Source organism: Hipposideros armiger, unplaced genomic scaffold (genome assembly GCF_001890085.2).
Source record: "Hipposideros armiger isolate ML-2016 unplaced genomic scaffold, ASM189008v1 scaffold_302, whole genome shotgun sequence".
NCBI classification, from domain to species: domain Eukaryota; kingdom Metazoa; phylum Chordata; class Mammalia; order Chiroptera; family Hipposideridae; genus Hipposideros; species Hipposideros armiger.
In genome coordinates, this window is record NW_017731652.1 from 1,726,789 (window position 1) to 1,739,772 (window position 12,984).

General features: G+C 43.3%; 1 protein-coding gene across 5 annotated transcripts in view; it reads right to left on the reverse strand.

Moving 5' to 3' along the window:
- The window catches only part of THSD4 (thrombospondin type 1 domain containing 4), a 639,484-nt gene that overhangs the window by 129,357 nt on the left and 497,143 nt on the right, over positions 1-12,984 (reverse strand). For all 5 annotated transcript variants that reach the window (XM_019659629.1, XM_019659633.1, XM_019659631.1 and 2 more), the window contains one exon: positions 9,120-9,324. In XM_019659629.1, the coding sequence (XP_019515174.1) occupies positions 9,120-9,324 (205 nt within the window). The remainder of the gene's footprint in view (positions 1-9,119; positions 9,325-12,984) is intronic.

Genomic DNA, 12,984 nt, shown 5'->3' on the forward strand with positions numbered 1-12,984 from the left:
TAAGTTCCTTAAACATTCTTATCATCAGTGTTCTAAACTCTGTCTCTGAAAGGTTGGATACCTCTGTTTCATTTAGTTCCATTTCTAGAGGTTTCTTCTGATCTTTTACTTGGGACATGTTTCTTTATTTTTTCATTCTGGCTGTCACTCTGATTGCTTTGATGTATTAGATCACCTCAAAAGAAACAAAAAAGAAAAAAGAAAGAAAAAGAAAAAAGAGAAAAAGAGGAAAAAAAAGGAAAAAAGAAAAAAAAAGGGTGGGGAAGGGGCTCTCTGCCCGCTTTAATCTGCAGACCACTTGCTCAGCAATAGAGAGACTCTGGGTGACTCAGCACCAGCTGTTGGGGAGAAGTGCTCAGTGTGTCATGCGGCAACCTCCCTCTAGACTTGAAGTAAGCTTCCCACAATTAGTTGCTGTGTGCTCTGGAACCGTGCTCACCACCAAAAATCCTCACAGGTTGTCGTGGGCTGTCTGCTGCTACAAAAAACCCTCTGTGGCCTGCGGAGATAGGGGCCAGGGACCAGGGGCTCAGGGTGCCCCTGGTAACACAGCTCTAGGTGGGCGGGGCAGGCCTCCATGGCACCACAGGATGTGGTCAGTGGCCGCCACCAATTCAAAGCAGCATGCACTCCTGCATCGGCAGCCAACCCACACAAACTCGCCTGGAAAGACCTGGCCAAATCACGCAGGTGCACAACTCGCGGCCCTACACTCCCAGGAAAACTCCCAGTCTCAGTCTGTTCCAATCAGCTGCTCGAAGATCAGGCCAAGCAGCCCGACAACCAATTACCACCTAGGCAACTCTGCACGTGCAGTGCGGAAATCGGGGCCCTAAGGCAAGTCGCGCACTCCCAGGTCTCAATAAGCAGTCTGTTGGAGTCGGAGCGTGCCTGCCAGGTGTTTCCCTGGCTACGCAGTACAAACAGTGTGGAGGGTGGGGATCCAAGGCCGCATACGCACGCGCGCACCCACGCACGCACACACGCACTCCTGCGCCAATTCCAGCAGACCAATGCGGTCCTGGACCTGACCCTCTGTGGGAGGGCCCAGCCCTGAAAAAACGGCACCCTCCTGTGCACTACTCGTGTGCAAGCTCCACACCAGGGGAACAATGGTCCGAAAAACCTCCAGCTCCCGTGCCAAAGGCACTCAGTTCAGTCCTACCCACAGGCTCCTGGGACCCGCTCACAAAGCTACTCCCTTCACCAGGAACTGGGTGAGTGCTCACCAGCGAGCGAGTCGGTTTGCCGGCTCCGCTGGTTCTCCAGCTGCTCTCAGCCTCACCGAGTTGAGCAAAGAGAGTCCTCACCTTTTTCTACTTCCAGCTATCGTAGAATTCCTCTTCCCGGCAAAGTAACTCTGGGGTGGTGAGTATGGTGTGGGGCTGGAGGGTCTCTCCCCCAACCGGAGAAGCCTCCCCACCACTGAGGTGTCCCTCACGGGGTTCGCCCTCTCTCGTCTCCGCCCCTCCTACCAGACTCGATGTGGCCTCCTCTTTAAGTCCTTCATTTAGAGGTTCTGCTCATCTAGTGTACAGGGAACTTCTGAGATTGAATATTTTATAAATTATTTGTAATTTTGGTGTGATCCTGTGAGGCACTCGGCACAGTGTCTGTCTATTCTGCCATCTTACTGGAAGTCTGAGCCAGGAGTTTTGATTCTACTCCCTGTCTGCCCCTTGCCCATGCACTCTCAGGGGAAGCCTGTCTGGGAGCAGGCTGCCAGCACACTGGGGTCTGCGTTATGTGAAGGAACGGCCTGTTGCAGAATCAGATGTAGGTATCTGTCCTAGCCTGTTCAGGCTGTCACAGCAAAATACCACAGACCAGGTGGCTTGGAAACAACAGAAATTTATTTCTCACAGTTATGGGGGCTGGGAAGTGCAGTAAGTCCTAACTTAATGTCGTTGATAGGTTCTGAGACTTTAAGTGAAATGACATATAACAAAACCAGTTTTACCATAGGTTAATTGGTATAAAGAAGAGTTCAGTACCTAGGCATCTCATTGTTACAACAAAGTGATGTTGAATGAAACAATGTTGAATGAAAAGATATTATTTGAGGACCTGCTGTATAAGATAAAGGTGCCAGCAGATTCTGTGTCTGCTGAGAGCCCGCTTCCTAGAAAGCTGTCTTTTCCTTGTGACCTGACCTGGCAGAAGGGGTCAGGGAGCTCTCTGGGGCCTCTTTTATCAGGGCACTGATCTCTCATGACCTAATCACCTCCGAAAGGCCCCATCTCCTAATACCACCACCTGGGACGGGGGTAGGATTTCAACATATGAATTCGGGTGGTGGATATAAACATTCAGTCCATTGCAGTAACGGGAGGAAGCCCACTTAATGTACCTATAATAAATAAATAAATATTCATCAACTTCATAAATATAAATTGACAACTAAGGATAATTAGCCATTGGGGGGTGGGTGGGAACTAGAGCATGTTCCAATAAAAATCCTTAAAAGCTAGTTACAGAAAGAAAATTCCTTACTTTGATAAAAAGTGTCTATCAGAAACTTCAGCAAACATCTATTAGAAGCATTCTCATTGTCAGAAACAGGATAAGGAAGTTCACTATCACTATGGTGATTGCAAAATGTTTTAGAGGTCTGAGCCTCTAAGTACAACAAGCCAAGAAAGCAGTAGGAGTTACAATACTGCAAAGGAAGAGTACATTATTATTATCTATAGATAGCAAGATTTTCCATCTAGAAAATCCATATCAAAAAACTGAAAAACTAGTAGAATTGTTAAAAGCTAGCAAGGTTCAAAATAAATATATAAAATAAACTGACAACATACACCAGCATCACTAATTGGAAATATAATGGAAATAAAGATCCCAAACCATATTAGCAAAAACTATAAAATACCTAGGAATAAACCTAATAAAACATACATAAAGTCTAGATAAAGAAATATTGTTAAACAACATAAAGTGGGGACATATACTATGCTCCTAAATCAAAGGAGTAAATATTGTGAAGACATTTTTTCCTCTTCCAATTAATCCATAAGTTTATTGCAATACCAACTAAAATCTCAACAGAAGTTTTACAGATTTTAAAGAATATCTAGAACAAATGTAAGAAAATTTAGGGAAAGAAAGTGTTTGGGTAGGGAATTGGGGGAGGGGGCTGAGAGTTGACCTACAAAGGAATAAAACATATAAAACTACAGAAATGAAAACAATATGGCGCTGAAGCAGGAAGATACAAATTGATCATTGGACCTGAATTGAGAATCCACAAGTATATCTACATACATCTGTATTAATATATGGTAGAGGTGGTATTTCAAATTAGTGGGGGAAATTTAATAGTGTTGGGACAACTGTCTATCTATTTGGACAAAAAGTTAGATCCCTACCTCACACCACACACAAAAATTAATTCCAAATGAATTAAATATTTAAATATAAAAATATGATTATAAAAGTAATAGAAGAAAATGTTAGAGAATAATTTTATGATGTTGGAGGTAGGCAGGTCTTCCAAAGTAAGACAAAATGCATTAGTCATAAAAAAAGGATTGACAGATTTGGCCAAAAAAAGATTAAAATTTTCTGCACAGAGTAAAAGATATCATAAGCAGAGGCGAAACACAAGAGGAAGACTAATATGCATACATGCGGAAAATGGTTATTATTCATAACATATATGAGTTCTCAAAATCAGTGAGAAAACTACAAACAGAATTTCAAACTACCAAATTCATAAGAGTACAAATAATGATAAAAATGAGTGGTTAGGAAAGTGCAGATAAAAAAGATATGCTAAAAATGAAGTACATTTATAATGTTTAGTGTTGGTAAAGGTGTCTTGAAAGGGTTCTTTCAGATAGTTTTGGTGGGGGTATAAATTGCTACAACTACTTTGGAGAGGAATTTTGCTTTATCTTTTAGAATTTTAAGTGTTCATTCCATTTGACCTACAAGTTCTATTTTTAGGAGTCTAGAAATATTTATATAAGTATGAAAGGATATACATATTTGGATAGTCATGGAAGCATTACTTCTTAGAGAGAACTGTTTTCTTCTCCAATAATTTGTTGTAGTTCTTCTAAAAATAACTTTTCTAGTTATTTACCTTGGGTTTCTCTTTCATGCTATAGGCTTCTAAAAAACGTCTAGTGGTCCTTGGTTGTCCATTAATGTTGTTTTCAGTTATCCATTGATATTACAGACAAAAGTAATGGATAGGCTGTCTGAGAACTCTGGACATAGCGGCAGAACCTGTTAACAGGCTAAGTGCTATAGGGTGAGAGAATGGGGCGCCCGTCACCAAGCTGCTCCTTCCCCCAGTTCCAGAATGAAGACTGAGGTCTTGGAGCACCAGTACTCTTACCCATGCCCTAGTTTCCTTTGGCTTTTGGACAAGGAGGTAGATGCCAGGGATCTGAGTGTGTGTGCTGGGGTGCCTATTCATCTGAAGATTTTTTCACTATCCCCCCAATTTTTCAGCTGCATCCTCCACTCCCACTCTCCATTTTACCCAGACTCACGTTCCTTAAGATCTGCGTGCAGGCCGGCCCTCCTCCTCACAGTCCCCTCTGCTCCCCAGGCCCTGATCTCCTCTGCTCCATTAGGGAACATTTTTCCATTTGCCTTTTGTCTGCCAGAAGTTTGTTTAAATCATTTAACAGATGCTCCCTCCTGTTTTCTTGGTGTTTATAGGTCATATTTTTTCTTATTCCTTTACTATCATCTTGATGGACTCTTGGGAGGAAGGGAAGGAGAGCTCATGTACTCAGTCTGCCATCTTGAACCAAAAATCTAAAGTATTATTGATAATATTAGAAAACTGGAGCCAATCTAATCATCCCTCAATATGGAAATACTTAAGTGGTGTTATATCCATTGTATAGAATGTTCTACACTCAAAAAATAATGAATAAGCTTCATATGTATTAATATGAAAGGATATCATGACGTTAAAATAAGAAGCAAATGGCAAAAAATGTGTGCAGTAATATCAATTTTAGAACAAATATATTTATTTGTATTTTCACAAAGGACTGGAGGATACCCACGGAACTGTGATGAGTGGTCTTTTATCTGTCTGTCCACATGAAGGCAGTGGATCAAGCAAGGTGTTGGCACAATGGAAAAATTTCATCTTTTTGCTCTGTATTGTTCAAAATTTTTATAATGTGCATGAAAAAAATCTTTGGCTTGTCATACAAGTATAAGACATCATATTTAAATTGTCTAATATTCCCCATATAGACAAGCGTTCAACTAATAAATAAAAGCTTGCAAATTATAGACGATTCATGATACTTGATATTTAAAATGCTGACCATTATTACTGTTTAAAACTTCCAGCATGCTTAAAAGTAAAGATATTGCCAGTTTATTTTAAAAAGATTACAGACTTTAAAAAAAATCCCTTCCAAGTCTAAAGCTCATGACAATGTAACATGTTGGCCGGTAGAACATGTCTTGTCGAATCAAGTTTTTGCTTGGTATGCTTTTATGTCTGATTTCTTAACTGTTCCATAACGACATTAGTAAACCGAGCAGGCTCAACTATGCCAAACGTTGATATTTCAGCTAAAATAATTTTACATCTTATTATTAAGGAAGAGGCAAGTAATATAAAATGTCAATCATTTTAATAACATTAGATTTAACTTATTTCCAAAGAGCAGGGTTCAGAACAACTCATGTCCAAAAGGAGAATACATATACATAGCCTACAACAGATAGAGGGGTTCCAAAGTCTTTTCCATTAGAAAAAAAAAAATCTAAGAATCTATAAACCACCAACTAGTCTATATTTTGTAGCATGTGGACAAATTCACATTGACCACTCAACTGAAAAGTAGAGCTCAATTCTATAGAATTTCATTGGTTTCCAACCTAAAGTGAGACAAACACCCTTCTTCCTAAAATCTGTGCACCATTACACGTCATGGTTTCTCCAGCTTTGCTCAGAGAAACAGTCAGCAGCATGAAAGGCTGAGCTGGCCTGTCCTCCTGCCCCCCGCCCGTCCCGGTCAGCGTGGGCCAGGCTCCCTGCGAGTTCCAGCAGGGCCAGGGCCAGAACTCGGCCTTCAGAATCTGAGTCCAGCACGCTCAGTTCTTGATGGCCAAACCAAATTAAACCATAAACTCAGAGTCAGGTTGAATGTGCCGTCACTACTTACATAGTAGCCAAGGCTTTTGGTACACACCTCTCCTTCTTCTCTGTAGTTTTTGATTTTTAAATTTCCATTTTCATAACCTAACTGTATAATTACATCTTTAGAAACTAACTCTAAATCTTTTCTGAAGCAAGCAAAATAAAGAATGTCTAGTTTTAAAAGTCAGAAGACCATGCATGTAAAAATGCTTAGAGACAAAGAGCTATCCATTCATACAGAATGACCACTATTATATAACTAGGGCAGGTCATGTAAATAGTGAGCGTTTTTCAAATGAGCTGATTAAACCATCTTCTCCAGCACTAATAACACAAGTCCTTCTGTTTTTATAGAAATCTACTTTCTATCTCTATCATATTTGAAGAGTTGGGTCAGTAGAAAATACAAAGTATTTCACAAGGAAAGTTTGATTTGCATTACTAAAGAACTAAAGGAAAATCTGGAAAACAATAGGGCCACTGAACAAAATTTGTTAAAGTTGTGCATTTTAAAAAGGCAATGACACAAATTTGAACTATTCATCTCCTCTGTATTGCCTATTCTGCAGGACAAATGTATGCCAACAGCCAAACCAATTTTGTGAACCAAGTCAAATTTTAATACAAAATACAGTTAACATAGTCAGCAATCACAAGGTAAGAAAACCACAACTTTCATCATTACCTGGAAAATAGTGGAGAAACCCGCCACATATCTCTTTTGAAAAAATGTTTCAAATGTTTGAAAATATGTAATGTAAAAAGTAGTCACTGCATAACTCAAAAATAGCTGGACAGACCTGTGCTGTAATGGCTTACACATAATCTTAAGCAATCCCATGTAATGTAACTTTAAAGTTCTACAGACTTTACAGAACAGGAGACTTAGCAGGATAAGTTGGATAGGTAAAGACAATGCCTGTGATGAGAAAAAGATCACCCAAACCACTGTGAATTTTATGGGATGTAAGTTATAGCTCAATAAAATAAGGAAAAAAGAAAAAAAAAGAAAGAGCATTCCAGGTGATGCTATAGACAGAAGCTCCTGTTCATCACCTCTGGAACCTCCCTCACTAAAGCCTGCTCTTCTGTTCCCACTCGCCCTCCCTTGCCCACGTGGCACCATGTCATATTGCCACGGACTCTGCATTCCTCACGCACCCCCCTGGTCGCTGGGCATGGGACGTTCACCTTGACTTTCTGAATCACCCTTCCATTGACTCTGGGTACTTCCATTCTCCTTTGCCGCCTCTTCATCTTTTTTAGGAGGAGATGGAATTTTGATTCCATGAAGCTTTGACTACTGACAAGCTCTCTGAGACAAAGGAAAGGGAATGAATGTTTGTCCGTTGTTAATAAGTGCCAGGGGCTCTGCTGCATCCTGAATATCTATTATCCTAATGATTCTCACAAATACTTATAAGGTCAAGATTCTTATGCTATCCACACTCTAGATGACAACACTTAGGCTCTGGGAGGAGTTTCTGTTCAGACATCCAGTGGCTATTTACCCAGGGTATCTGTTTTATTTTCAGAGGGTGCAGCCTAAAAACCCCTGACTGAATAGGACTTACGGAATTCAAGCCAGGGAAAACACACAGCTCATAAAAAGTGGCATTGTTTGCTGGTGTATTGCAACACACTCACACTTCAAATAACCCCTCAAGAACATTTTCCATTCTAGGAGACAGGATGTTTTTGGAGATGTGATCTCCTAATAGTACAATAGAAAGGAGGAAATTTTTTGCAACTAAAAATAACATACCAACTGTGCACTGGGAATTCAGGCTTATTGCCACTTTGATGGCTTCTGGGTTTGCCATAGTAAACGTAACAGCTTTCCACTTTCATGAAAGGTTTGTCTCGGAGTCCCATTGGCCATTCTTTCCTCCTCCCACCAATAAAGCTAAGCGAAGCTAATTTTGGTTGCATTTGACTTGGGGAGAAGGACGAACTACAGAACCTAGAGTTCTGGGGTCTGGAGTTATCTTCTGGGTTGATCCTACAACTCCAAATTTGCAAAATTAATGATCTCTCAACTGCTACAGCCATTGACTCTTGCACAGCCAATGGCAGACCAGAACTCGGTTCTGAGAACTGCTGTGGGTGTTACCCCTCCCTTGCTGTGTGACCGTGGCAAGTTACATAGTCTCCCTGTGCCTGTTTCCTTATCTATAGAATAGGAAGAGAAAGTTCCTACCCCCTAGGGCTGGTAAGAGGACTCAGTGATCTAATAACGTAAAGCACTAAGAATAGTATCTGTGCTATTTAAGTTCCTGTTCAATAAATAATTAAAACATAAAAATGACTATTGTTCATTAACTGACTTTAAGAAATTGCCTTTCTTATAGTATTTTGTTAACTGATTTGTACGTGCCTAACTGATTTAGAAATTGGTAAAAATTAATCTGTAAGACCTCAATTGCTTTGTATAAAATGCAATCAGCCAGACAGGAAGAATCAACAAAGATCTTTTGCAGGAAAATGGGTTTAAAATGCCCTCTCTATTCTAATGATACTGCCCAAAATGATTGTTGACTGGCTCGGCAGCTGTTCAGAATATACACACATACTGTTTCCCCAGGCAGATGAGGCAAAAAGAAGAGACCAATGGCTTTTGCTTTCGAACCCCAGGGAGTGAAGGTCCAGACAGGATCATCAAATGCCCCCAGCCACCTCAAGCCCCCAAAGAGCAAAAGACGCACATCTCTCTCAGCTTTTCAAAGAGCCTCCCCCATCTCAGCGAAGCAACTTAGCCCACTGTTGAATTCATAACCATGTTTCTCTTGGAAAGAACAAAGAAAGACTGGTTTACATGTGTAGATATGAAACATTCACTAGCAATTGGGGCTTTTTAAACTTTCCCTACCCAAGCTTTTCATGTCAAGAGGGAGGGGTGCTCTGGACGCCGCTGTGTTCATCCCACAATCCTGGAAGAGCGAACCACCTGGCAGGGCCAGATGGGGGTCCTCCGGAGGAAGACCAAGCTTACCCAGATAGTTGTTGCTCTTGTGCATCTCGGTGATGTTGATTTTGGTGGCTCCTTGGGGAATCTCAACCACGCGGTGGTAGCCCAGGCTGGTGAGGGCATGCTTAAACACGCCGGACACAACCTGACAGCCCGTGTTATCGCCTCCGCACACCCCGCACTTGTCCACGACTTTGTCGGAGCCTAGGTAGTCGTCGCAGCCGATGCTCTGCAAAGAGGTGGAAAACAGGAGACTCGTGTAGCGTCTGTCAGGAGCACCCGGGGAGGAAGGGGCGAGGGCTGCAGATCTGCTGGTGGGACTGGGACCGACCTCCCTCCTGCCCCATCCAGCTCCTGCAGACGAGCCACCTCACTCTGCCCTTTACTCAACAGATATTCACGGAGCAACCTCTCTGGGGAGGGCTCCTCTTTTCTAGGCACGTGTGACATGTACATTCTAGGGACAGGGAGGGGGCCACAGGCAGTGGAAACAAGACAAGGAAACAAAATAGTGCCTTTGGTGGTGCTACATGAGCAGGAGAAAAATAATGCAGGGAAATGGGATGGGAGAGTGTGGGGCATAGGCAGTGACGTCCCACAAATCCATTGCCCTGTTGGGCGCTGAGAGAGGACAGGCTAGGCCGTGCTGGGATTTTTATATGAAGAAGTTCTTGGGGACCATGACAAGTGCAGCACCTACAACGGCCTTTTTCCTAAGTGTTCTGTTCCAAATGACAGACGATATATACACTCAATCAAGTAACCCCCAAAATAGTGTTCTCAGGCCCAGTTTCTTAGGAATTAGATTAAATTGGTTGAGATCTGGGTCCCTGTTGGTCACTGGGGCTCTGAGGAGCTGAGCAGCCAGACTTTTGCTTGGCTCCCCCAAAGCACTTTCCCAGGGCAGAAGGGTACAGGGGTAGCAGCAAGCTGGGTAATACGTGTCTAAACAAGGGGCGCACACAGCTCGCATGGGCAGCCTCAGCAGTGTTTAAAGGAACTCTGACTTCCCTGCATTTCCTCCCCCAAAGAATCTTCCCATCACTCATTCCAAGTTTTTTTTTTTTTTTTGCTTTATCTCCCCCTCCCCATTCATGCTTCTGATTGGGCAATTGTATTTTGCATAAAAAATTAAAACTTGGACCAGAATGGTGCAATCTTCATGGAATCCTTTTCCACTTCTGGAGCTGATTCCATAGCGCTCACAATTGTGCTTTCTGAGTCCAAAATTGGGACACATGGTATGAGCAAAGAATTCTGTCACATTTCCTCAGGCAGATGGAAGTGAGTGGATTGTAGTTTGGACAATGAAATATTGGATGACAGAGCTATTTCACTGAGTTATGGGGATCGGGAATGGTGCTTGAAATCAGAATGGAATTCTAAAATTTCAGACATATGTTTGCTGAATCACAGGCTTGTGTTAGTTCTTGAATTCTAAGAGCCATCATCAGACCTCATCTGGGGCGAGGGGTGGTGGGTGGGGAGCAAAATGGTCAGCAAATCATTCAAAGTCCGCTTTTGCTTTTATTAAACAGCCCTGGGTCTGTTCATGTGGGTCCTACAGGTCACATCCTCCAGGCAGAGTGAAGTCCAAAGGTGTTCATCCTTCCCCTCCCACTTCACGTCTGACTGACATCTTTCTGCAGGCTCTATAAGTCTGCATGATTACTTCCATATTCCTGAGTGCACATTAATCCATCAATAATAACTGGTCTCTCTTCACAAATAGCTTCTCTGTAAAACATTATTTCTGACAATAACAAAACATCATCTCCATACAGTCATCCATATCCAATTAGCCTTTCGAAATGTCATGTTTGCTATTTATTTCTCCTCCCTCAAATATTTCTTGCCCCTGCCCCATGCACACTGTAGCAGAGAAATAAAGAAAGCATGCTTTCCGTGCACGATTTCCACTGCCCCACCCTCCTTGGTTCTCCTTTGGAACAAACAAACAAAAAATGCAACCACCATCAGAGATTTTGGAAAGTAGATTCATGTTGCCAAAGAAAGACTAACAGAATGAAGGTGATGCCTCTATTACTGATTGGGAAGATGGACAGAAAAGCAGGTTGGCACTCACTCCCTGCCCTGTCTAGCAACATCTCACCCTCCTTCCTTTTGTCACCTTAAGGGTCCATTCCTGCTACACCCAGGCTCAACTTGTGCCAGATGGAGCTCATTCTTATGGGGTGCTCCAGGCAAAGGAGACAATGTGCATGCAGACACGGCGGTAGGAAAGGACACGTCGGAAGTAAGAAGTAAGAAAGTATGTTCACCGACATGCTGAAGGGAAAGGTTGCTGGGATGGAGGAAATGAGGCTGGAGCACTCGGCTGAATTCGTCAAGAATCTTGTTCGCCAGGGTGAAGAATCAGAATTTTATCCGATGGCATCAGCAACCAATGGACGTCTGGACAAGTGGAGGGCTGTGCGCAGATCTGCTTTTCAGATGGTAGCTTGGGCTGTGGAGTGGGTGGGTCCTCGAGTGGCGAGAACAGGCAGTCTAGTGAGTCTCTCTCTCTTGCAAACAGAGGGTAGGAAGTGACGAGAGTTGCCAAAGATGGGACAGACATTGCATCTATCCCCAGCCCCCAGCCCAGTTAGAGTGGGGTGGTCGTAAGAAAATTACACAGACATGGACTGCTTCAGACAACCACAGACACAGATGAAACATCATTTTATCTTGTGAATCAGACATTATGTTAAAATCCTTTGCACAGCTCGATAGCTTCCCACCCTCCCACCAGATTTCCTGCACAGCACGGCCACTCTGGATGAACCTAGACCCGGGGAGCGAGGGCTGCAGCGGTTTTCCCTGCTAGACGCCCAGCAGCCTGGGGTTGGCTTCAGTGAAGTGTATGGCCACACCACTGGTGCCAAGGATGAAAGGGGAGACATCCTGCTCCTCAGGGTTTGGAGCGCCCAGGGCTCACTCCTCAAGAGAGAAATCAGAACAAGGGGTGTGTGAACTTTCCCTGAGGGGTGACAAGAAGCTGACAGAGCACTCTTCCAGCGTTCTAGTGCTTACTCAGGGTCTCTGAGAGACTGGGTGGCCAAGGAGTTGCCAAATGCCCCATATGTGCTTCACAAAGCAGGAGGGACAACCCCACAATGAGAGCTGGGCAGACAACATGCAGTCAAGATCTTTAATTTTAGGCAATTACACATCTGACAAATGTCCCTTCTCCAACATGGCTGCCGTGAGGAGCAGACGATACAATGAGGGAAAACTTGGATGGGGTGCTTCAGGCAGGGCATGGCTAAGGAAGTGACTTTTGGGCCAGGACCTGAATGACAAGAGGGACCAGCCATGGCAGGATCTAAACATGTAAATGTGCACTTCACCACTGAGGTTTCTGAGTGACCACCAGGCTGGTGGGCGAGGAAACCCCAGGCTGAATTCCACTCAGGTCTTGTCTTTGGGAATTCGAGTCTAATGGGGGTGATGAGACACATATACGGATAATCACAAGCCATTGAGCAAGAGGCATCCTGCATTCTCTGTGTCCTGCAGGATCAACTGTTTTTCAGAAAGTCGTTCATTAATAATGGGGCACATAAAAGTCTGGAGGATGCTGCAACGTCCCAGGCTGACCTAGGGGAATGGTGATGGAGTGATGAGGATGTGAGATGCACGCAGGAAGCAAAATGGACAGACCTTTGCGACTGACCAGTGGAGGGAGAAGAGGCAGCCTGGATCCCTGCACTCTTCTTCCTCTCCTCCTCCTCGTCCCATCCTTCTAAGTGTCGTCGTATTTACATTTACCAAGCTTGTACTCCAGCCCAGGTCCTCCAGACATGTACTTTTCTCATTGAATCTTAAAAACAATCTGTGATGTTGCTGAAGACTGTAGGAAACTAGGACTTAGCAGAGAGGTTATGTA